Source organism: Rhineura floridana, chromosome 2, assembly GCF_030035675.1.
Source record: "Rhineura floridana isolate rRhiFlo1 chromosome 2, rRhiFlo1.hap2, whole genome shotgun sequence".
Taxonomy (NCBI): domain Eukaryota; kingdom Metazoa; phylum Chordata; class Lepidosauria; order Squamata; family Rhineuridae; genus Rhineura; species Rhineura floridana.
The window spans coordinates 70,585,103-70,612,160 of record NC_084481.1 but is presented as its reverse complement, the minus strand read 5'-3'; the positions used below and the strand labels follow the sequence as shown (position 1 = coordinate 70,612,160).

Genomic DNA, 27,058 nt, shown 5'->3' with positions numbered 1-27,058 from the left:
GCAGCCCCGGATCCTTCCCTAGCCGGAGCTCGCAGCTGCAGATCCTGCTGGCTGCAGGGTTGGCAGCGCTGGCTGGCGCCCTTCTCTACCGGGGCTCGTGGCTGCGGCCCAGTGCTTTTCCTGGCTGGATTTTGTGGCTGCAGCTCTGGCCAGCCATGCAGGCGACGGCACTGCTTGGCGCCCTTCTCGAACGGGGCTCGTGGCTGCAGCACTGCTGCTTTTCATGGCTGGATTTTGTGGCTGCAGTTCTGGCTGGCCACATGGGCGGTGGTGCTGGCTGGCACCCTTTTTGAACGGGGCTCGCAGTTGTGGCTCCAGAGCTTTCCCTGGCACCGTTTTAGAATGGGGCTCAGAGTTGCAGCCCAGATCTTTTCCAGGCTGGAGCTCGCGGCTGGACCCGTCTTTTGGCTGGAGCTCGCTGAGGGCAATGGCACTTTCTTGCATCTCTTCCTATTTTGACAAGGCAGTGGCGAGCATCTCTTTGCGTGCCTGGCTGGGCAGAGGAGGTCCTCTTGGAGCTTGCACTGTGGCCCTGGCCCCTTGAGTTTTGGGCCATTCCCCCCCTTTTTGCCTGACTGCCATTTTGTTGGTTCTTCTCCTCCAGCCCGCCATTGTGTTTGCATTTTCCTGCCATTTTGCTTGTGTTTTCCTGCCATTTTTTGTTTTTTCAAAAACTTGACTAGAACATTTCTCTTTTCCTCAGCTCCCTTATCTTGTCTGTCTCCTGCCGTCCCTCCACTTCAGAATGAAAGAAGGGAGAGTATAAGTTGTTGTTTTTAAAAAAGACGGTATTCAACTTGCAGTTGGGGCTGCCCGCACCCTCTATTGTGTGTGTGTGCCTTAGCCTCAAATCACCACACCCCTCCACCATGTGCGTGTGCCTCAGTGTTGGATTCACCCTTCCTATAGTGAGTGTGTTGGACTTTAGGTATCACACCCCTCAGATACCGCACCCCTCTACTGTGTGCATGTATTCTAGGCTGGGTCACAGCCAATTGCGGATTTTCTTGATCAGCTCTCTGATGTGGAGCAGCATTATTTTCCTGCCACACATCTCAATCCATTATGAGGTCCAGGCATCAAGTTCAAGGCCTCCAAGCACCAATACCCCAATATCCATTCTATGGCTGTTGCCAGAGCCAAGCACTCAGCTGCCTGCCTGCATCTATTCCAACCTTGCTGGCAGCGTCCTTTACTTGGTCACTATTACTGTGGAACAGACTGATTGGAGGTCCCTGGTACTGGTCAGGAGAGACTGCGAGCCCTGTTGCTCCTTCCAGTGCACCCTCCATTGCTCACCAGCCTTCTGCTCCTGCACTACCAGTTTGCCAGTTGCTGGTTTTGCCCTCCTCTGAGAGTTTTATTTGTCCTTGGCTGCATTTAGAGCTCACACCACTCCCCTCTACTGTGTGCAGTTATTATCACCCTTGACTGCATTTCTCTAACCGCTCCCCTCTACCGTGTGCGGTTATTTTTGCCTCGGCTGCATTTAGAGCTCAAACCACACCCCTCTACCTGTGTGCCTGTTGATTAATGAGGAATCTATCCATATATCGCCTGGTACCACTCCTCTCCACTGTGTGCGTGTAACCATGGCTGGGTCATCCTGTGCTGCTTTTTATGGATATTGCTATTGAGACACAGGAAAGTGATATGCAGCAGTAGCCATTTAAGCAGCCATCAGTTCCATTTATCTCACGGCCCGCAATTCCACTGGAAGCAATGTTGAGCTGCAATTTGGGCTTCATCTTCTGTGCATTGTTTTTCCTATGGGTGATACCTTGGTCATCTCAGGCCCTAAGGTAAGCAAGGCAGCTAACTTGGGCCTTCCCAGTATTCATCCATAGGAATTGGACCTGAGCAGCAAGGTTTGGTGTTGATGCTGCTTGTGGAGGAGAGAAATGGGCAGCTCTTTATTAGTCTGCCCAGTGACTAGGGAATGGGCTTAGCTGTTGCAGTCAGAACCCTGGGGAAAGAGCCTAGCTGGCTGCTCAGAATCCTTGGGCAGGAAAATGGTGTAGTCCTCTGCTGAGGAATTTTCCAAAATTTTATGGTATCTCTGTTCCCACTTGGTCATAGTCTAGTGACTGTGAGGAGTTAATAGGTTTTTTGTATTATTTTGTAACTAAATACATGTTAATGCAAAATGGAAATAAAAATGAATTAAACAAACAAAAAAACAAAAAAAGGACCTAGCCATTCTGTTCAGAACCTTGGGCACATATATGTCGTAGTACTCGGCTGAGAAGTACACCCGACCTTTTTTATTGGAGGCACTAGAACTGTAGCTTCAGTATTTATTTATTTATTTGTTTGTTTGTTTATTTATTTATTTATTTATTTATTTATTATTTGATTTATATCCTGCCCTTCCTCCCAGCAGGAACCCAGGGTGGCAAACAAAAGCACTAAAAACCCTTTAAACATCATAGAAACAGACTTTAAAATACATGTAACAAAAAATGTTAAAAACTTTTTTTAAAAAGCTTTGAATACATCTTTTAAAAAGGTAAAAAAGTATCGTATTAAAAAAAAAGTTCTAAGAAACCGGATTCCCTAGGCCTGAACAGCAACAGGCTGTTTCCAGGGGCAACAGTAGAATAACGTGGTGGCTCCTCTAGGGGACCCCAGTGTAGTAAAGGCACATGGATTGCCTCATGAGCTGCCGCTCAAAGCTCCTATTCTCCCAAAGCCAGAACAGCAGCAGGTAATTTCTAAAGGCAACAGATTAACCTGGTTCTAAGGGTCCTGTGGCTATCCTCTTGGATAAACGTTACTTAGCAAGTTAATGTAAATATAACTGGTCGCTCAGCTAAGTCTTGCTCTTTAACAGCAGTTTCCTGGGCAACTTAAAATAGTTCCAAATTCCATGTAGCCTTTGGTAAGGCTTATTTTTCTCTTTCATTTTGCATAACGAGACTCAAGGGTACTCACATGGGCATATATGTGCTAAGGTGCAGTTTTCCTGGAAGGTAGTGCTTGTTCAATCAAGTTCTGACCTTCATCAGCAGGCCCCTGGTTGACTTATAACAGTTTAAAATTCCATATTACATTTACCAAAACATTTACCTAAACATTTACCTTTAGTAAGGCTTACTTCACTGTTCAATTTGTGTAACTGGACTTGAGGCACACTGGCTGGAGTTGAGGGCAGTTCATCCGGCTCTTTGCCACTGCCAGCTAAGACAATACCTACGAGAAACCGCATTTGAACCGGCAAGGGGACAGCAGGGCTCAAACCCTTCAGGTGGAGACCACACTAATATTCTATTGCGCTGAGAGACATCTGCTGTTCTTGTGGGCAGAACTCTGCAACAGGGTTCTGAAGGTCACTGCAGATTGGTTCAGCAGGCAACAAGTGATTCTGGGTGAGTAGAAGCTACGTCCACCAGCGTTTCTCCTTCTCCAACATCATTTTGGCACTCTGACTGTAGATCCGTTTGCCTTGAGCCAAAACACTCAGCTTCCCTGGTTTTTCTCAAGGTATCTAGAGACAAAGGCCAAATCCATAGACACTCTCCTGACTCCTTGGCCAGATGGCCTCCTATACACATTTCCTTCCGTTCCCCTGCTAGGCAGAACACTGAGGGAGCTGTGACATGAACGGGTTCATTTGGTTCCATTAACCCTGGAGGCTGCCAATGAAGCAGGATCTTCTCATGCAGGGAACAAACTGGCATCCGGATCCCAACTGGATGAGTTTGACAGCTTGGTGTCTGAGCGGACACAGTTGCTCAGCACAATTCTATCGCAAGAGATTATTGATACCATTATGGTCTCTGGATGGCAGTCGACTATCGAATTTACCTGAGTACGTGGCCTGCATTTGTCAGCTGGTATGCCTCCCATGGTCTCCTATCCTACAGAGCCACTGTCCTACTATTTCTCCAGTTTTTCTGTTAATTCGTTGAGTTTCCCCATGGGCTCTCACCCTCTGTTAAATGGTTTGAAGGGAGCTGCTTCGTTTGCATTTGCTCATCGTCTTCCATCCCCGAGATTACAGAAGGCACTGCAAGCACTGCAGCACTCCCATTTGAGCCCTTCAGAACTGTGCCCTTGCAAATGCTCTCTTTCAAGGTCCCTTATTTAGTGGCTGACAGTTTGACTAGACGGTCATAGGCCCACCATCTCTGAATATTTCATAAGGGCTTAGTTGTTTTACGTCCTGATCCGTCCACCTGACCCAAAGTAGGCTGTGTGTTTAATTGTAACCAGGACATGGTATTTCCATCTTTGGTCCTAATGCTACTCTTCTGCTCGAAGAAGCCTGAAAAAGCCTTTAGATTCTTTAGATGTTTGCAGAGCCCTCAAGGTCTACTTTTGCCGTACCTGAGACATATGGCTAATTGAATCTTTGTTTGCATTCTTTCATCCTGGGGAAGAAAGTGGCAAATCCACCGCATTGCCCTGACCTACGAGTCAGTATCACGACACATCCTACTAAGTCTGCAGCTACCATGGCTTCATGCATTACTAATGCACCTCTTGCAGACCTTTGCAGGGCAGCAGTGTGGTCTACTCCAGACTCATTTATCAGGCACTGTAAGATTGACCACTATGTCTCTTCTCATGTTTTTTTCTGGGAGGAGTGTTCTGCAACAGGTTGCTTCTCCTGTTTAGGCAGCAGGTAGCCCCTCCCTACTAGGGCTGCTTTGGTACATCCCACGTGATAGCATGCTACCTGGGGAAAACGGACTGTTGGTCTCATCTGAAAGGTGGTTTTCCCAAGTATCATGCCATCATGGCCCTCCCTGATGAAGGCTGCCTAGGTGTATTATTTGGTATCACCATTTCATAAAGTGGTAAAGTTTCTTCAGTTAGAGTAAGTTGTAAGGTTTTAATGAGTCAAGACCTTTGTATATGTGTTCTGGCTGTTGCTACTCCTTTGTGCAGTTGTTCTTTTCCTTTCTGGTCTGCCTGTTCTGTATGTGACTGCCATCAAGATGTCTCACTTTGGTCTTGTCTTGAATGAACTGGAGTGGGACCGGAAGGAGCAGCTGGGGTCTTGACTCCTTTGCGTTTTTGCCTTCGGATGCTAGGACATGCTATAACCCACATGATGGCATGATACCAAGGGAAAACCACCTTTCAGGTGAGACCATTTTATTTCAGTACCTTTTCTAATGATCCCTAGCATGGAATTTGCCTTTGTCACAGCAGCTACACACTGGGTTGACATCTTCATCAAGCTATCTGCTATGACCCCAAGGTTTCATTCCTAGTCAGTCACTGTCAATTCAGACCCCATGAGTTTATATGTGAAATTAAGATGTCTTTCTCCAATATGCATAACTTTACTCTTGTTTACAGCATTGCCCCATTTAGTGCTCATTTGCTCGGTTTGATGAGGTCCTTTTAGAGCTCTTCGCAATCCCTTTTTGTTTTAACAACCCATCAGCAAACCTGGCCACCTTATTGCTCACTCCTAGATCATTTATGAACAAGTTAAAAAGCACAGGTTCCAATACCCATCCTTAAGGAATCCACTTCTTGCATCCTGGGAGAACTGCCCATTTATTCCTACTCTGCTTTCTGTTTCATAGCCAATTGCTGATCCACAAGAGGGCTTCTCCTCTTATTCCATGACTACTAAGCTTACTCAGGATTCTTTGATGAGGTATCTGTTGAAAGCCTTTTGAAAGTCCAGTTCATTTTGTCCACTGAATCACCTATATCTATATGCTTTATTCACTGGGTTTACCCTGAGTATGACTTAGTCAGATGCAACCCTCAGGAAAAAGTATTGTTATATCTTCATCTAAGTTCAATATTGCTCTTCCCCCCTTCCAAAAAAAAGACAAAAGTAATTCCATCTCAAATTAAAATGCAAGTTCACATCAAATGATACTTTTCAGGTAGGTGGTCATGCATGCCTTCTGTAGACTGTTCTCCTGGTATCTGTGATGTCTAATTCTGTTGTCTGTATATAAGTTTTATTTGTTCTCATCATCCTTGATCTGGTATGTTCTACCCTACAAAAACTTCTGTAAACACAATAGATTTCCTAGACAGATTTTCTCAGTTATTTAAAAACAGTGAATATTGCTTTAATTAGTTGTTTGTTTTTTATACTGTCAACAAACTGTGTATGAATAAGGAAAAGAAATTAACTAGTAAATTACTTTGTTTATTAAATAATCCTGTACAATTAAACAATCCCTCCAAATTAATTATTTAACCTCATTCGCAGAGTTATCATTTTAATATGATTTTAAATTAAACTGAGTTGTGGATATTTTGTTGCTCATTGGATTTGTTTTGATATGGCTATACTACATTCTTAATTTGCGCTGCACAATTAAAAACACGACATGACTGGAAATTTAGAAACCAGTTTATGCCATATGCATATGAATTAAATAGAAGAGGTTATTTAACAAATAACAAAGACAATAAACAGCTGAATGCCTAAGCTGTAGACAAAGCAGGAGGAAATTTTACATGACCATTATTATGTGCCAAAATAATGAAAGGTTAGGGAAACAAGGTTTTTTTAAAATAATATCAGAGATTGGCATTGTAACAAATCCATTTCATCAGATAAAACAGAAAAAACTGAACTGAGGAATCAGGGACCAGCTTTTCCACCAATTATTTGTCCTTCAGTTAAATGCTATCATACACCTTGCATATGATATTTGGCTGAAAGAAATAAAAGAAATAGAAATATCATTTAAAACAGGAATTTAGAATGAAATGTAGAGGCTGCTCCCTGTACATAAACCAATTCCCTCCTGTTCAATATAGCATTCTTATCTAGCAATGAAATAATTTGGATTTTATTAAAATTACTGTTAATAATTTTATTTTGTCACCTAAATATGTAATGGTTGGAAATGACATGATCTGCATGAATCTAAAGATAGTTTACTCAAATTCAATTTTAAAAATTGGAGAAAACAAAACAAAGAAGAGAACTAACCTTCGCAGATCTACAGTTTTATAATTATGTGATCCAAATATTATGTTAGATTGGATTAAATAGATGGGAAAACAGCCTGGTTTGAATAAGAGGGCATTTTATTTATGTATTATTTTTATTTATTATTTTGTTATATTTATTTTTAGATTTCTACCCTGCCTTTCCTCCTAAAGGAGCCAAGGGTTGCAAACAATAAGACAGCAAAGCAATCCATTTTTCTTAAAACTGAAAAAAATTAAGAACAGTCAAATATCCTTGCAACTAATAATTTTATGATTACAAGGAACAATATATTGTAACCATCAAATGTCTGGTGAAGAGGAATGTTTTTAAATTCCTCCTTAATGTTTAATGATGAGGGAGACAAGTGCACCTCACCATAAAGGGGATTACACAAATAGGGAATCACTGCCAAGAAGGCTCTGTCACAGGTCAGTGCCCACTGGGAAGCACACAGTGGCAGCACCACCAATAGACCTCCGCTTTACCAGTCTTAAGGCCCAAAACGGTTGATGCTGAGGGAGGCACTCTTTTAAGTTCTTGAGCCCCAGGCTATTTAGAGCGTTTTACACTAGTACTAAGACCTTCAATTGGGCATGATAGCTTACTGGTAGCCAGTACAGTGTTCTCAGCACCACTGATTCATGGTCCCATACGGCTGTCCCACTCACCTAGCACCTGCATTCTGCACTAGCTGCAGCTTCTGGATCATCTTCAAGGGAGGTCCCACACAGAGCACGTTACATTTACTAAAACATGGACAAATGAGACCAGGCTAACCCAGTCCAGGAACAGCCATAGCTGATGAACCAGCCTCATTTGGGCATAAGCACTGCTAGTCACAGAAGCCACTTGACACTCCAGTGACAAGTTGCAATCTAGGAATACTCCAAGACTTGGAACCTGTCTTTCAGGGGAGTCCAACTCTTCCCAGAACAGGTTGTCCACCTAATTCCCAGACATGGGAAGCACCTATCTCTATATTACCCGGATTCAACCTTGGTTTACTGGCCCCAGTCCAGGCCATCACTGCTTCCAGGTACCAGGGGAGCACCTTCACAGCCACTCCTGATTCAGATGGACTGAGGGGGGGGGAGAGCGCTTGTGTCATCACTGTACTGATGAGTATAACGATGACACTGTGTTCAAAATCCCTGGATGACAGCAGGTAGACATAGCCTGGGAAAATGGCCTCGTGAGCCAAATTTAGACCCCTGTGAGATCTAATTAAGCCTGTAAACCAGAGGTCCCCAATCACGGTTGTAGCAACTGTCTTAGGATAATTGAAGGATCATTGGGCTAATTATTTACTGTCTGATTTTGAGGGAAAAGGAGATAACCTCACTCAAAATTTTGGAGAATAAAAGACAGACAATTATTCTTTAGAATTAACATATTTTGAGGTTTAGAGAAGGAAGAGTGAGGAATATGACTATATTTAATACTGTTAGGTATTTTTTTCCATATTTGGGAGAGGAGAATAATTGGATTAGAACTTAATAATGCCATGTAGAAATGAGTTGCTAAAATTGTTTAGATTGTATATAACTGAAAACTTGTGTATGAATTTGGAAAGTTCCTCTTATTGGATTGCATTGATGATTTTATTGAAACAGCTAAAGTTGTGCACAGGTTTCTGCTGTGTTTTAACATGGAAGGTTTTATAAGTATCTATATAAATAATAGAATTTTTTTTTAAAAATGACACAACCTGGAGCAGCCTTCCCAAGCCTGGTGTATCCAGCTGTTTTTGACCACATCTCCTGTTATTCATGAGCATTTGCCATAGTGGCTGGGCTGATAGAAGTTGTAGCCAAAATTATCTGGAGGGGACCAGGTTGGAAAAGGCTTATCAAGAGCAATCTACAAAATGGATTAGAGCTGGCCGTGGAAGACACAGTAATGAGGGAAGTGTGCGTGCTCTCAGACAGGACTGCCTCATTGTTCCATCCATATGGGAACTGACTGGAAGGAATAGAGTGGAATTATATAACCCCTGGCTATGCACCATTATATTCTAATGCATTAGGCCCCAATCCAGAGAAGCTCCCGAGTAACAAGGCATTATGTCTGATTAGGTTTGTGCATAGAAAGCCATGCTTAGTGGCATGAATGTTGGGTATGACTAGATGTAGGGGAAGGGCCTTAGCTCAATGGTAGACCATCTGTCTTGCATGCAGAAGGTCCCAGGTTTGATGCCTGGTGTCTCCAGGTAGGGCCGAGAGAGGACCCTGCCTGAAATCCTGGAGAGCCACTGCCAGTCAGTGTAGACAATACTGAGCTAGATGGATCAAAGGTCTGATTCAGTATAAGGCAGCTTCCTATGTTCCTGTGTCCACATCAGGAGATGGCACATCATCATTGCTTGTAGAGGGATATCAAAGTTACACTGCATGTGTTGCACTGGCCAAGCTGAATTGCTGCCCTAGCCAAGTGGGTAGCTTGCATTTCTTGATATCCACAACATCCAGCTATTACCCACAGCAATCAAGAACACATTTGTATTTTTTTCCCCTTGAGCAGCCACTCTACAAGGCAAGGCTCATTCCACACATGTAAGAAGATTGTTGGATTGGTATAAGAAGACAATACTTTATATGCCACTTATTTGTTTTATTTCTGGCCCTCTTCTACTGCAATATTTTCTTTCACAAGTCTGCTTTTGCAAATGACTTTCCATAGAACTATATATAAAGGAGAAAAGTACTCTAAAATTGAATGCAGTTTTTTTATAGGGTGGGGGAAAGCTGTGAGTAGGAGCTAGTAATATCTCCTAAACAAAGTCTTCTCTACAGCCACAGCCATCTCTCCTCTGGGCTCACGTAGTACCTAGAGTTTTCAACTCAGTAACAAATGGGAATAAAGTAATATATTTTACTAGATTTAGTATAACCAAAGGCAGGATCTTAAGTCTGACACTTCTGAAGTAAAAGGCAAGATCACTACTGCATGACATTTTCTGTGATAGAAAAACATATTGCTACAGTTTGTTAAAAATTCTCTCAGGTAACGCTCCAGCAACGAAACAGTCCCGCTACAGGATTATCATTCAAGATGCTATTAATGGAGGGCAGGAATGTCCAGATACCTTGTTTGAAGAAAGAGAATGTGAAGACATCCCTCTTTGTGCTGTGTACAGGTAATGCAGGGGAAGCAAGTCTAAATAGCAAGGGGTGGAGGAAGGGATGCAGTGCTATATGCACAGTTTCACCAATAATTTAAAAACATATTTATTGATTTTCACATTGTGGCATTGAAAAAAGGCTTATACTTTATTGGAAAAATACATTTATTATTGTATAATTTGGTTATGAGATAGTAGCTCGGTTTAGCTTATAAGGATGGCATTAGCCTAAGAGCCTGATTTCTGTAAATGGCAGCATTGATGTATACAGTAGAGTTTTAACATTTTGCACTAGCAATAGGATCCAGCTCTGAAATATTTGCAAGACAATATTCCTTAGTGCCACTGTATTCACAAGTAGAACTTTAAATCAAAAAGAAAATAGACCCCAGCAGATTATACAGGGCAACCAACACACTGGCCTGGTTTCCAAATAGCACTAGACAATGGTTTATTAAACAATGGTTCATTAAACCATGGCTTAATGTTAAAACTGCTAGGTAGGATTTGCAATTAATACGTGTTTTTTTTTACTACCACCAAACCATGATCTGAAAACATGGTTCGTTGTAGGCTTACAAACCTTAGCTTATTTTAACTATAGCTTGACATTACATGTCACTCCAGCACTCTTCTTTAACCATGATTTGTTTGACTACACCATCCCAGATGCTCACCAAACTACGAAGACAAGAACAACTGAAAAACAAACTAAATGTTGGAGAAACAAACCATGGTTTGTTTGATCATATGTGTGACAACTCATGGTTAACTTGTAGTTGTTAAAACAAACCATGGCTTAAGCAAACCATGACTTACCATTAAGTGCAAATATATGACAAAAAACCCCATGGTATTCTGGGACCTGCAGTGGTCGATTTAACTGTATGTTTGATTTTACATATAAAATCTTTACATCAAAATAAAATAATAAGTTGAAAGTTGTTATTTTCTGCTTACCTAAGTAAAAGGTTGAGCACTGTCTGTTTGCTGGTAGAAATAACCTGTCAGCAGAAAGGAGGGAGGCAATTTTCAGTGATTTCTCTTCCTGTCTCCACCCCACCCCCACACAGTCACCTAAATCCACTCTGGAGGATCCCTCAACACTTCAGAACAGATGGGGAGTGAGGGAGCTGTAGGAGAGGGCGAATCACCTGAGGCACAAATTATCCTTAAAAACTAGCAACAAAATTAGTTTGTTGTTATGTGCCTTCAAATCGATTTTGACTTAGACCAAGAGGCTAGACTACTAGCAGGGTCACCCAAGGCGGAATGGTCAAAGCTGAGACACCAGACTAAGATGCATCCAGACTCAGAGGAAGGCAATGGTAAACCACTTCTGAATACCTCTTACCATGAAAATGAGCTACTGGGGAAGAACAATGGACAAGTACTAGTAGTGCTGTGACTAACGATGCCACTGGGTGGAAGCCCAGAGACTGATGTGCACAGATGCGAAAGGAGAGTCTGGAGTTCTACGACGTACACAATAGGAGCATGGGATTTGGGAAGCATGAAGCATGGAAAGTTAGAAATGAAATGCCATCAGCATTACAATACTTGGCTAAATAAATTAAATTGGATGGGAATGGGACACTTTTGATCAGGCAACTACAAAATATTTTATGAAGGAAATTATAAATTAAGAAGAAATTGAATTCTTTTAATAGTGAGAAGTGATGTAGTAAAAGCAATTAGGAGCTATAACACAGGGAAAGTGAGTGATATCAATGAGATTTCACGGGAAACCTATTAACATAACCATCATCCAAGTCTATGCTCCAACGGCAAATGCAGAGGAGGAATTGAGAGATTTTACGCAGAAGTACAGGAATAAATTGTTCATACACCAAAACAAGATGTTCTGATAATCATGGGGGACTGGAGTACAAAAGTAGGGAACAAAGAAGAACTAGAAATGTGGGGTAATGGGGCTTAGGAGATAGAAATGAAGCAGGAGAAAGACATTGAATTCTGCAAAGCCAGTAATTTGTTTCTTGCAAACACAGTTTTTAAGCAACCGAAAAGATGACTGTACACGTGGACATCACCAAATGGTCAATATAGGAATCAAATTGATTATATATTTGGTAGCAGAAGATGGAGAAGTTCCATGCTTCCTGCAAAAACAAGACCAGGAGCAGACTGCGGTACAGATCATGAACTGGTCGTATCGAAAATCAGAGTAAAGCTAAAGAAGAAGAACAAAGCAATCATAATGCCAAAATACAATTTAAATAACATCCCAGAAGCATATAAAGATCAAATAAGGAACAGATTTGAGGCTTTAAACGTAGCTGACAGAGAAGCAGAAGAACTATGGATTGAAGTCAGAGACATTATTAGGGAAGAATACAAAAAGACAATACGTCTCATTAAAAAGAGAGGAAGACATGACATGACAAATGAATGACAAAACTCTTAAAATGGTTAAAGAGAGAAGGAAAGCAAAAAGAGACAGAAACATGGTCAAAACCCTAAATGCAATAATACAGCTCCTGCACATAGAAAACTATTATGTTAGGAGGTTAAGTAGAGCCCTTTCCTTGCTATACTAGAACTTTATTCACAGGGGAGCAATGCAATATGCAATATTCACCTGGGGTATAGTCCGGGGTCACAGAGAGTCATAGACCCATTACATTTTTGAGAGCTGGGTTCCAGCTAGGTCCCTATGTATGAGCCAATCAGCATGAAAAAGGAGCATATTATTTATTTATTTAATTTAATTTATATACCGCCCTAAGCCCGAAGGCTCTCTGGGCGGTGTACACTGAGCCACTGAGAAAAGTCCTCATCCTTTTGTGCTGATTGGAACCAATCAGACTGAAAGGTGGTGAATCAGCCACTGAGAAGACTCTTCTCAGTAGCTAACAAAGACTCCCCTTTCATGCTGATTGACACCTAGGGATGTCTGTTTTAATGGAGTATGGACTCATGAGATGACAAGGAGAGCAAGGCAGATGAGGAAAAGTAGAAAGGGGGGTATGGCTGTGAGGGGATGTGGTGTGAGTATCATGAAGGGACCGTGTACTTCTGAATATGCCATTACACTACTACATACACCCCACCCTCGCATGTAGGCAGCAAAGGAATTACCACTTGGTTCTTCTGTATGCATAAATTGGACACGTGCAGCATGCCAGGACTCAGCCACTACATTTCTTAAAATCCTGGCTGATATCAAGAAAAAGACATCAAGCCTTTTCTAATTATCCAAAAAATTGTGATAAATATGCAGCATTTATTTATTGCTTTTCAACAGTGGTCTGTACCACCATGATCCCTTTTCTATTTCTTTTCCATTTTTTCCAAGTTGCACATAAAGGGGTGTAGGCCAGTAAAAGAGTGACAAGCAGTTTATAACTTTGATCTGTCGAATGGTTCCAGTGCTACCCACATCACCACCATTAATGTATATATACTATGTCAGCAATTATGACTGAATTATTTTGTTAGTTTGTTAGTTGCAGGGAGGGAAGAATAACTTTTCCTCCCCAGTTGCACTCTTCAGGAAGATCACATCCCCAAATTAGGCTTGAAAAAAAGTTAGTTTTTTCAAGCTTAGTTGATAGGGGGCAGTGTTTGTGTATGTGTGAGGATTGCAGTGTGTGTGTGTGTGTGTGTGTGTGTGAGAGAGAGAGAGAGAGAGAGAGAGAGAGACTCACTGTTCTTTCAGTTCCAGTGCACCTCCAACTCTCCTGAAAATGGGGGTACACAACTCTAGTCAAACCTTACCCCTTTTTACTATAAAATCTGGTGGGAGCAACTTGAGTGTTTTTTTTTACATTCAGCTTCAAAGAAATTTCACAACTGGTCAGCAGATCAACCCATTCCCTCTCCAGGTGTGGCTGATGGAAATGCTTTGATCTGGTCACTAGTGTGTTTACAGCATGAGTGTTATTGCAATGTGGTTGCTCTTTCGGGTGGGTGGTGTCCAGAACAGTTTCTCAGGTTTCCAAATGTGCTGAAACACCCTAAAAGGGTGGCGACACTGAACTACATTATTATCTCAATGGATAGGAAGAGCAATTTATGTCTACATTAGTCCACCCATATAATAAATAAGTGGCACAAAGCAGGAAGTCTGTCATAGTAGAAAGTTTCTTTAGCTGCTGCCAGACAAACTTTTTGCCTTGTTATATTATGGTTTATGTCTATATTGTCTTTTAGCCAAAGAGGACTCCAAGGTGGCTCACAAAGAATACAAGCAAATACAAAATACAAATAAGAAAAAAAATACAAATTACAAAAATGTAAGACAATGAAAACTTATTTTTTTTAAAAAAAATGCTAAAAGCTTAATACATTACTCTTCCTGGCAGTCCCCAGAAAGATGTCAGAAACAGCGGGGGTGAGGAGGCAAGGCAGGTGGAAAAAATGCCCCCTTGATGGTTCCAGCACAGTCTCACTCCTGCAGCAGTACCTTTCTAACAACAGCTCTTCCTTATCACGGTTCAGACAGAGGGGTGGGAAAAGCTTGCCCCTTGATGTTCCCCGCACAATCTCACCTCTGCAGCAACCAGATCTACAGAACCGAGCTGTCATTTGGTGACTTGGAACCAGATATGCCCTTGGGAAAACTGAAGAAGTCCTTCTGTTCACAAAATTTATTTATTTATTTATTTAAAAAATTTCTATGCCGCTCTTATCTTCCTGGAAAGCTCAGAGCGGCGAACAACTCTATAATAAAAGAACATAGACAAAAAATACCTTATAAAAACAAGACATACAACCATAAATACAGACTTATAAGATAAGGTTAAAATAGTAAAACTATATACAGTAAAATAAACAACATCATTACTCCATAGTCTCTCATGGTCAAGAGATTTCCTATTCCTCAGTCCAGGTTAAATGCGAGACGGAAAAGGAACGTCTTGACCTGGTGACGGAATGCCGGAAGTGAGGAGGCCGACCGGACCTCTATTGGCAAGGAATTCCAGAGTCTAGGGGCGATAACAGAGAACGCCCTGTCTCTGGTTCCTGAAAGATGAACTTGTGTGGATGAAGGTATCCTAAGGAACGAATTATCGGAGGACCTGAGAGAACGGGGGGGTTCATAAGAAGACAACCGATCGGACAGATAGACAGGGCCCAGGCCGTGAAGAGCTTTAAAGGCCAACACCAGCACCTTGAATTGAGTCCGGAAGCAAATCGGCAACCAGTGAAGTTGTTGCAACAGGGGGGTTGTATGGGCACGAATGTCAGCCCCTGTCAGCATTCTTACTGCTGCACGTTGAACCAATTTAAGCTTCCGAACTGTCTTCAAAGGCAGCCCCACGTAGAGTGCGTTGCAGTGGTCAAGCCGGGATGTAACTAAGGCATGAGTTACCTTCGTCAGATGAGACATCTCTAAAAACGGGCGCAGCTGGCGAACCAGTCTTAACTGGGCAAAAGCGCTCCTGGACACAGCAGAAACCTGAGCTTCCAGGTTCAAAGCTGAGTCCAGAAGCACACCCAAGCTGCAGACTTGAGTCTTCAGGGGGAGTGTAACCCCGTCTAACACAGGTACATTCCACGTTTCTAGTTTAGTCCTACGACTGACAAAGAGCATTTCTGTCTTGTCTGGATTTAATTTCAACTTATTCACCTTCATCTAATCCATCACTGAGGACAGGCACTGGTTCAGGGGTCGAACGGCTTCCTTGGCATCAGGGGGAAAGGAGAAATAAAGCTGGGTGTCATCTGCATATTGATGGTAACGAACTCCAATCCTCCGGATGACCTCACCCAGCGGCTTCATATAGATGTTAAATAACGAAGGAGACAAAATAGAGCCCTGTGGAACCCCGCAGGTCAAAGGCCAGGGGGCTGAGCAGGAGTCTCCGAGTATTACCTTCTGGGTTCGACCCTCCAGGAAGGAGCGGAGCCAACATAAAACAGTACCCTGAAGCCCCATCCTGGATAGGCGATCCAGAAGGATACCATGGTCGATGGTATCAAAGGCCGCCGAGAGATCCAGGAGAACCAACAGGGACACACTCCCCCTGTCTAATTCCCTTCGAAGGTCATCCACCAAGGCGACCAAAGCCGTTTCGGTCCCGTGGCCAGGTCTGAAACCAGATTGGAATGGATCAAGATAATCCGTTTCCACTAGGAACCGTTGAAGTTGACTAGTCACCACCCGCTCCACTATTTTACTTAAGAAAGGTAAGTTGGATACTGGTCGATAATTACCCAAACATAATGGGTCTAAGGAGGGTTTTTTCAGTAATGGTCTCACAAAAGCCTCTTTCAGACATCCTGGCAGGGAGCCTTGTTGAAGAGAGGCATTGACTACTCCACAGACCCATTCAGCCAGCCCCCCTCTGGCTTGTTTAATGATCCAGGAGGGACAAGGATCAAGTGGACAGGTGGTAGGTCTCATTCCTCCAAGGAGGCTGTCTATATCTCCAGGTTGAGCAAGTTGAAAGGAATCCATCTTAATTGGACAGACAGAGGCCGAAGATACATCCTTAGAGACTGCATTAAAATTGGCTTCTAAGTCGGAGCGGATCTGATTGACCTTATTCGCAAAATAAAAGGCAAATTCTTGACAACGGGTTGGAGACAAAATGGTCTTTGATCTACAAAGAGCACTGCTGGTGGAAGGGTTTTTTTTTTTTTGCCAATTCCCCCTGTGGTACTACTTCCCATGCTGTTCTGGAGGGCATTGGGACTTCAGGATGAAGGATGAATTGGCAAAAATCACCCCCCCCTTTCTGCCCATGGAAGTGTCCCATGAATGAGATTCTACTAGCAGAATTTCTGGATCTAAGCCATAGTCATTAATTTTTCCACTATGACTACTTATCCCATACTAAACTAGAACTATGGTACAATTCAAAGATACAGACTGTGTAAGTAGTTAGGAAAAAGAACACATTTTGAAACTTGGACATATTGGTGAACCCATGGAGTCAACACCTTATAACATCTTATATTTATAAAAATCCATAATACATGTTTGATCACTCCAAATATGTTTATTTTAATAAGTGATTCACATTACTTTTAAAACTGTGGTTAAGTTTAAGTTAAACTTGGTATAAATTTGGGCATGTTACAATTTTAAAAACCAAAGATGTAATGTTGCACCTGTGTGCACTTGTCTGTAGGCTTTTGCAAATAGGCAAGATTTTTTTTTTTTTTTGATAAATGACACTAAGCTCGTTCATGGTTTATCATGATGAGAATGTGTTTCAGTGAGCCTTAGGCTCACACATGTCTCCCCTCTCCTCCTCTAGTGCAGCCATGAAGAGAACATTAGAAGCTTTTGCTTCTGCTTTTTAGTAAACTTTGTTTAGTTATCTAAACTGTAGTTTGCTGATACAAGCCGGCTATATAGCTCATGATTTGAAGTTGACTTGTTTTTTGTTTTTAAAGAGCAAAAGATTAACCACAATTTATCAGGTTTGTATGAAATGCTGAGCTGTAGTTAATCAAAAGTTCAGGTCTGCTCATGGCTGCACCAGAAGAGGAGAGGGGAGGGGGGTATATTAGTTGGAAGCTTGCAGTGTAATGAAATGTGCCTTTAAGTTAGATTTACAGGGAAGAAAGAGTTAATTTTCTCTAGTTTCTCTAATTACACACCCTAGTGAGAGCTAGACTGATTTAGTTAGTAGTTAGTGTGTGCTGGGTGAGACCTAGCACAGAGCAAGTTCAAATGTTTTACTGTTTTCAGAACTGTTAAATAAAGAAACTCTGTTTTATGCTCAGCCTCATATTAAGCAATATGGCATGGTGTCAGAAGTTAAGAAATCCTCATAGTGTCCCCAGGGTAGCACAGCTCCTGGCACAACTGAAACAAAAACAAAGGAAAGTGATGGCAAAGTTTTCCCCACTAGATGTCTTGATTTCACCAGGCCTGCAGCATGGACAGATTGGAAGCAAAGGTTTTCCAGATACCACATCGCTACAAAATTGAATGAAGAGAAAGAAGAAATTCAGATATGTTCCTTGATTTATGCCATGGGCCAGCAAGCAGAGCAGATATTTAAATAATTTGAGTTTGCTATTGAAGAGGACCAGGATGGCAGTCCTGGGGAAATTTGATTAATATTTTGTGCCAAAGAAAAATCTCATTCATGAGAGGGCATGCTTCCACCAGAGAAATCAGAAGCCAGGGGAATTTGCAAAAGCCAACATAAGATGGCTGCATGAGACAGCTGATGAATGTGCTTTTGGGGACACCAGGAATGAAATGCTCAGAGACCGATTGGTGGTGGGAATTTTGAATAAAGACCTGTCCCAGATGCTTCAGATGGAATCCAATTTCACTTTGGAGAGGGCTGTGCAGATGATAAGAAACTCAGAGCTTATCAAAGGCCAGGTCCAAGACCATGGTGCTTTAAAAGGGCTGCAAGAAATAGCCAAGAAACCCCTGCAGAAGTGGAAAGCCCAAACTCCAAAATACCAGAAACAAATATACAGCCAAACACCTAATGCTCAAATAAAGGCCCCTAGATGCACAAGATGGGGGAAAGGGCATGCACAAAGAGTAGTCTGTCCTGCAAAAGCTGCAGAATTCCACAAATGTAAGAAGATAGGTCATTTTCCAGCTATGTGTCGCACTATGATGATGAGAGAAACTGTGGAGTAGCACAAATTCAATAACTTTTTTTTTCTGGGTCCAGTCACACAGATGGAAAATTCCATAGATCCTTGGGATGTATCTCTACAAATCAGTGGGCTCCCAATAAACTTTAAAATAGACACTGGTGCAGATGTAAGCATAATTTCTGAATCTGTTTACAAGTCTTTCTCTAACCCGCCTAGTCTCCAGCAGACAACAGCAGTTTTAACTGGTCCTGGAGAACAGAATCTATATTGTGTGGGATACTTCATAGCAAGAACCTGCTACAGAGACAATGACTATGACTTTAAGTCTATGTGATCTGTGCAAAGACCAATAACCTCCTAAGTCGAGATGTTACAACTTTGATGGGTTTGCTGCAACATTTAGATGAGTGTTCCACAGAGATTACTGACACAGTTGGATCTTTGAAGACACCATGGCTGGGGTCCAAGCCAAGAAAAGGCCTTCTCGGCAGTGCAGAAGCTCCTAACAGAGGCTCCAGTACTCATTTACTATGATGTTAACTGGCAGACTGCAGTGAGTGCTGACGTCAGCAGTTATGGTCTGGAAGAAATACTATTCCAAAATCCTGATGGAGAATTGAAGCCAGTGCACTCTGGGTCTCAGTGCAAAACCTTGAGACCAAGAGATTCCTTCCTGGTTTTGGATCAGAGCTCTTCCACATAGCTTCAGCTGTATTCAACCGCCCACTCCGGGCATAGGATAGGTAATCTCTCCTACCTTTCACTTCTTATAGTAATAGGGTCCTTTAATCTCTTTAGTTTAAAGTTATGAATGGGTTAGGATATTAATGATTAATGCTGCCACGCACCCAAGTAATTCTGTAATGCTTTTCTACTCTTTCTCTCAATAAAGGAAAGCTTTGCTTTATTTTGGTTTGGACCTGCATTTCTTGGGTTAAATAGATGCACCATTTAGGCACACTTCAGGGCAAAGCGCTTGTTTCATCCCTAGCAAAAGATCCCCTCCTCTCAAGGAGGTGTGTTTCATGGGACATGAGGGTGCCAAATTCACACACTCAGGTTCCCAAGAGCACATGTCGTAACACCTATTGCTCAAGAACACTAACAGAAGCGAAGACCCGGTATGCTCAAATAGAAAAGGAATGTATAGCCGCTGTTTGGGCTTGTGAAAAATTCTCAAAATATCTCTATGGGCTAGAATCATTTACACTCTATACAGACCATAAACCCTTGGTACTGCTGTTAAATTGCAAAGACCTTGATTATCAGTACAATGCCAGTAACTCCTTTTTTGCATGATGAGGTATAATCCTCAAGCAGAGTACAAACAAGGCAAGACTGTTGTTGTAGCAGATACACTGTCAAGAAATCCACTGGAAACTCCAGACCCTGAAACAACCCAATCAGTTGAGGAAATCAAAGTCTATGTAATTCTTGTACAAGCTTCTAAACCAATATCTATCACACTCCTTAAATGCATTCAAGTAGCTACCAGTATTGACCCAGACCTTTCAACAGTGCTGAAATTTGCCAGAACTGGTTGGTCATTGTACATGTTTGAAGTGACAGCTAACTTTAAACCTTTGTTTGCAGAAAAGGGAAGCCTTACAGAGTTGGAAGGAACACTCCTGTTTGGACAGAATTGTCATTCCTGCTGCAATGAGACAGGAAATATTCGAAAAACTCCATGAAGGTCACCAAGGAATCACTAAGTGCAGAGAATGTGCAAGAATGACTGTTTGGTGGCCACAAATAGGGCAAGACCTCAAAGCAATAATAGCAAACTATGAGTTTTCCCAGACAAATAAACCTTCACAATGGAAGGAACTACTCATCACCACTCCATTGCCAGATAGACCATGGAAGAGAGTGGGAACAGGGTTACAAGGACAAAAGTACTTGTGAGTTACAAGGACAAAAATACTTAGTTGCAATAGATAATTAATCCAGATACATAGAGATTACATACATGCCTGATTCAACAAGCTCTACTATTATCAGGTGCCTGAAGAACATTTTTGCCAGATAGGGATGCCTAAATGAACTGGTAACAGATAATGTACCACAATTTGCAGGAAAAGAGTTTTTGTTTGCAAAGAAATATGACTTTTGACACATTATAGCCAGTCCTCACTATCCACAAGCCAATAGGGAAGCAGAGAGAGCAGTCCAAACAGCAAAGCTAATCTTATGTCAGGAAGATCCCTTCCTAGCACTGCTAAGCTATAGAGCAATACCTATCAACGCAACGAAGTGCAGTTCTGCACAACTGATAATGGGAAGACAATTAAGAACACCGATTTCATCCTTAGAAGCATATTTGTATCCTAAATGGCCTGATTTGAGTGTCGCAGACAACATGGCTAAAAGAAACTAGAAATATTAGTACAACAGATGTTATGGAGTGAGGACACTTCTAAAATTACAACCTGGTTCACAAGTTAGATTGAAACTAGATGACTAGAAAGGATCGTCTGAACCAGCAACAGTCCAAAGCCAAAGTCAAAATCCAACTGCAAGGTCTTATGTTGTCACTATCAACAATGGAACATTCCAAAGGAACAGGAGGCATCTACAACTGGTTCCCAAACCACAACCAATTACATAACAGTTCAGAGACAGAAATACCAGAAGAGCAGAATTTATTGCCAGAACAATCTCAAAAGACTGAGAACAAAGAAATGACAAATTCTTATGAGCAAGTATCACCTGCCAAAGACAACCTACCTCTTGAAAGTCCAAAGAGAGTGACATCCAGAGAAAGAGTAATTTGAAAACCAGAATGTTATAGAGATTAAATGTTATTCTATACAATTTTTGTTGATAGTTAGAAAAAACAAAAATAAGTTAGAACTCAAACAAAGGGAAATGTAGTGAAATGTGTCTTTAAGTTAGATTCGCGGTGAAGAAAGAGTTAACTTTCTCTAGAGAATATTACACACCCTAGGGGGAGCTAGAATGATTTAGTTAGTTAGGCTGCAATCCAATACACATCTGCTCAGAAGCAAGCTCCATTGGTTTCAATTGGACTTACTCCCAGGGAAGTGTATTGGATTGCAGCCTGAGTTAGTGTTGTGTGTGCTGGGTGAGGCCTAGCACAGAACAAGCTCAAAAGTTTTACTGTTTTAAGAATTGTAAATAAAGAAGCTCTAGTTTATCCTCAGTCTCATCCTGATCAATATAGCACAACATATCATTCTTGTCACAATAAGCCATACTTTATGATGATGTCCAAACTTGTCCATTGCACCAGTAGAAATCTCTGTTTTTCTTTACCTAAAGCAAATTAAATGAAAGAACAGAACTGCTAAACTATAACAAGAGTAGGGAACCTTTTCCAGGCTGAGCGCCTCATTCCCTCATGGGGAACCTTCCAAAGCTGCATGCCAGTGGTAGGCATGGCCATAAGCTAGCATAGGTGCAGGCTGATATCTTACTGTATCAGAACAAATAAGGTGTTTTTGCAATGTAGAAATATAGACTGCATGAGACAGTGTTAATTGGCTGCTGCTGTACAGAGGTGGGCAGAGCTTGGGAAAGTTACTTTTTTGAACTACAACTCCCATGAGCCCAATCCAGTGGCCATGCTGGCTGGGGCTGATGGGAGTTGTAGTTCAAAAAAGTAACTTTTCCAAGCTCTGGAGGTGGGACAGCTGGACTCCACCTGTCCTGAGGGTGTGTTTCCAGGATGGTGAGAGATAAAGCTGGGCACACTGTGGGCAGTGATGAAGAACTTGGCAGCAAGGACAAAAGTGCTGGCAGCCAGGTTATCAAGGAAAGAAAAAGGAAACTGAGTTTCTAGCATCTTCCTGCCTGTGCAAGCTGCAGCTACCGTGTAAGACTTTTTCTTCACACAAACTTACTAGCAGTTTGGTGCACATGACAGTGCTAATTGGCTGCTGCTGTGCAGAGGTGGGACAGCTGGACCCCACCTGTCCTGAGGGTGTGTTTCCAAGATAGGGAGAGAGAAAATTGTCATGCTGTGGGCAGTGACAAAGAAACAACAACAGAGGTACTGGCAGCTAGATTATCAAGGAAATAATAAGGGATGTGAACTTCAGTCATCTTATTCCCTGTCCTTTATAGCTGAAGCTACCCTCTAAGACTCTTCATTTATTTATTTTTTAACCCTAGTGTGCTGGTGATTTGGTGCACGGAATGGTGTCAATTAGCTGTGTCTGCTGCATAGAGGCAGGCAAACTGAATTCTATCCCCCCTGAGGATGTGTTTCAGGAAAGGGAGGTAGGAGCTGAGCATGCTGCAGGCAGCAGGCTGCCCAGTGTTGTGCCAGTGCTACTGGGGATGGCCTTAAAGGGGAGACCCCACAGAGGAATACATATTTGATGCCTCACCTTTTGGGATGCCATTGGTGGCAAGGACTGAACCCACAGGAAAGTGGCACATAGAGGAAGGGAGAACCCTTAATGAGAGGCAGAGATCTCCCAGGGTGAGAGACTGGGAGAGGAAAAAAAGTTCCCACATGAGAGCTGGGAGGCTTTGTCATTTTCTGTGAGGGTGGGGTGGGGGACTAAAAGCCACTTTTGTACAGAGAGAAGATTATGTACAGTGTTTTTGCACTTTATATACCCTGCTCCTGACTTTGTCTTGTTTCTTAGGTTGTTGCTGTTATATATGTATTATGTTTTATAGTTGTACCTGAGATAAGTAGGTAACAACTTACGTTATGAGACTTTGTCTTTTATTATGCATTTCTTATTATAATTTTTTTTGTATTGTACAGATATTATGCTATGTATTGACATACATTGTCTGTTATGTTCTATGTTGTAAACAACCCTGTGGTTTCTTGATGAAGGGTGGTAGATAAATTTAATAAATAAATTAAATTAGAGCAGCCTTCATAAGCCTGGTACTCTCCAGATGTTTTGAACTATAACTCCCACCAGACCCAGCCATCACAGCCAATGATCAGGTATGATGGGACTTGGTGTTTAAGGTATCTGGAGAATAAGACTGAATCAGAGGCATGCTCTGATACAATGAATGAATTGTTTTTGTTTTTAAAAAGAGCGTCTCATTATAGCTTTTCTTTCATTGCAATTCCAGCTGGAAGACCCACAAGTGGAGGCAGTGTGTATTGGTGCCAGATTCTGTACGACAAGGTGTGTTAGGAGTCAATGAAGCATGTGGCCATGGTTTGCAATCAAGAGGTAAGAATGAGCAAATGAACTGCTGGTTACCAGAACAACTTTTTCTTATCTGGTTCTTGCTATGCTATGAGGCACCTTTTCCTGCCTCCCTCCAAGGGCCAAATGCCAGCAGTGGGCATAGCAAAAGGTCTTGTGTACACATGCAGGCTATACATACAGCACATATATACACATACTGACCACACACGTACCACACATGCACATTCTCACACATACAGCACATAGATTCACCACATGTGCAGGCACACATCACTCATTCCCTTACTCTCTCACACATGCGAACATGGTGACAAACATACTATCTCACTCACAAACATGCAGATGCAGACACACACTATCAGCATTACTAGCCCTCCTCACCCCAGCACTTGGATGTGGAGGGCTGGAAATGCCGCAGAAACATCTGCACAGAAATATGGTCTTTGGCATGGCTAAATGGGATGCAAGAGAAGTGCAAGCACAGAGGTGCCTGTCAAGTCACTTCCATTGCTTCCAAATCTTCCATTGTTAGCTCAAGAATGGAGACAATGAAAGTAGAAATGGCTATCAGTAACTTTTTGAAGGATTGCAAAAATTAAAGGAGAACTTTCTGCCTAAACTCTTAAAGTTTATGCCATATTTTAGTGCTACTTATTGGCTGTATGAATATTAATGTCTGAACCCTGATAATTAAATTATTTTACAGTGCAGCTTTTTGAGCACAAATGTGGAAACCTGAAACAGATGTACATTGCTGAGAGGTTAAGCACCCTTCTTGACAGCAGTTTTAGCATAGTAGCAATGTTGTCTGGTTAGTCATTCCTGCTAGAACATCGAACAAAATACTTGAATAGAAGGTTATCCCAGTAGACGATGATCACATTTACAGGACCTTATATTTCATATTTTCAGTGATGGGCTATAACACTTGGATAATTTGGGAGCAATAAAAAGTCAGTGTACGGAATGGAAGTAAATAATTGCTACAGAAAAATAAACTTACCTGGGAGGATTGGCTGCATGAATTTTCATTTCACATGTATGAAGGCAGTTTCTATTGAAATACCACTTCAGATTCATTTCTCTTTCTATTTGTTATATGATTTGTTGTTGTTGGTTTCTTTTCCCAGTAAATATGTGAGCTGTCTAGGTCCATTGTCAAACCTTTAAATCCTCTCGTAAGACTGAGAAGGTGTTTGTTTTTTATTAAAAAAAAAAAGTCCCAAAAGAGAAACTCTTACACTTTCCAATTTGATGTTCAATATCTTCCTTTGTGAATTTGAGTTTACCTTTGTGAAAGAATAGTCACAGAGGATTATTAGGAAAAGTTCTAATAAACATTTGTATTTATCAAACGATCAATTCCTTTTTTTATCATTAATTTTTATTCAAAGTTTCAAAAAACAAAACAAAACAAAACAAAAACAAATTAATAACTAATACAATAAAATAAAATGTTGACTTCTGATTTGTCACAGATCAGTTATAGATCTAAAATATATAATAAACCTGTCTCTTAATATATTACAAAATCACTTTCCTCCAGTAGTTATCTTAATTAATCATCAAATCTCATTAACATTACTTTATTCTTTCCGCAAAAAGTCAAAGAGAGGCTTCCACTCCTTGAGAAATATATCCATCGATTTTTCTCCAAATAAACATGTCAATTAATCCATCTCATCAAGTCTGCTAGGTCCAGTAGTTTCAATAGCCATTCTCAGTGTTAATTCCATCTTCCATCTCCATCCTTGCACCCATAATAATCTTGCTGTCATAGTCATAGTAGTCATATAATAAAAGTCTGATGGGAATTTCTTTCATCATAAATATTTCCTTGCCATCAATTCCGAATGTACCACTGAAATGTTGTTGTAAAGCTGCATCTCTGCTCCTCCTTTCCACAGAATGCACCATCACATCTCCCGAGAGTTTTTCCATTGTCACACATCTGGAATTAATTCTGTAAACTTTCTCCATTTCAAGTTCCATCAAATCCTTCCAATCCAGGAATTTTTTTGAACCCTTGATACCTTTATCTCTAATCTCTTCACCAATTCCTTCAAAGACAGCGCTGAATTCCAAACAGTGATATTTGTCTCCAGGATCCATCACAGCCATAAAATCCAAATCTTTTTCCAAGTCCATATTCGATATATCTATTCCAATCTCCAGGGCTTGAACCTTTCCTTTAATTTTTCGTTCATCTTCTTTTATTTGTCCAGCCGTATCTTTGGTCTCATCCACCTCCCCTCACAGAATCCTGAATTTCCATCAGCTCCTGTCTCATTTTGCCAAATTCACTTTTCATCTCTTGTCTGCTCTGTCTCAGCTCCTGTCTCACCAGCTTAATCTCATTCATTATTTTCTGAAACATATCTAAATAGAGAACCCCTTCCTGTACATCCAGGGTCTCAGCCACCTTCTTGATTGTCATTCTTAACTATTCCCAAGCAAAGAACAGTTTATTTCTTTTTCCAGTCACAAAGGAGTTAATCCTCCAAGCCTGCTGACATCACCCTCTAGACAGCACAAACCGCCTTATCTCTTATGTGTCCAAAAGTGCAAAACAAATTTAGTTCACAGCATCCAAAAAATTAATGGCATAAAAAGTAAGCAGATTCGTCAAAAAAAAAAAAAAAGTAGACCAGAAAAAATAGTCTCAAATGTCATAAAATCAGATTTCCTCTTTAGATTAGTTGCCCCTCATCCGTTTATATCTTTAAAATGCTCAATTCCATGCCAGCTTTTTGCAATAAAAAACAAAGATAGGCTATTTCGATTTTCTTCCTCCTTAATTCCGTGTATATGAGAGAAAGTTATAACTCACCCAGGGATTCTTTGTTGCCGACCCTTTAACAAATCTCTTTTACTGTAACGATAACAAAATGATAAGAGTAGATAGAAGAATGCTTGCCTGTTAGAATATGTTTTTCTTTAAAGAAAAAAAAAGTCTTGCTTAATCAGTTTGAGCTTGCTTGAAATTCCTGGCTCCGTCCGACATTGCTGGCAGGTCCTTCGTTCCTAATGAATTCAAGTCCCCAACAAACACAACAAAGCTTGTGGATAATCTCTTCATTTCTCCCTTGCCTGGGAGAAAGTTTTTACCAGTCAAAAAAAACCTTTTGGCTGGTTTTAAAACTGAAAAAGCTTCCTCTGAGACGAGAGCTCGCCTCAGAGGCAGGCACAAGCTCAGCAATCCTTCCCGGAAGTCTATCAAACGATCAATTCCTAATGGCATACCCTATTTTTAAGTCAGAGGAAAACATGCAGAGAGTAGAATGATATGGACTGCAAAAAACTCTGTGGACTACAAAG

General features: G+C 41.3%; 1 protein-coding gene across 1 annotated transcript in view; it reads left to right on the top strand.

The window, feature by feature from the left end:
• The window catches only part of THSD7B (thrombospondin type 1 domain containing 7B), a 653,838-nt gene that overhangs the window by 376,164 nt on the left and 250,616 nt on the right, over positions 1 to 27,058 (top strand). Inside the window, exons 11-12 of the mRNA XM_061608903.1 lie at positions 9,929 to 10,061; positions 23,658 to 23,761. Of these exons, the coding sequence (XP_061464887.1) occupies positions 9,929 to 10,061; positions 23,658 to 23,761 (237 nt within the window). The remainder of the gene's footprint in view (positions 1 to 9,928; positions 10,062 to 23,657; positions 23,762 to 27,058) is intronic.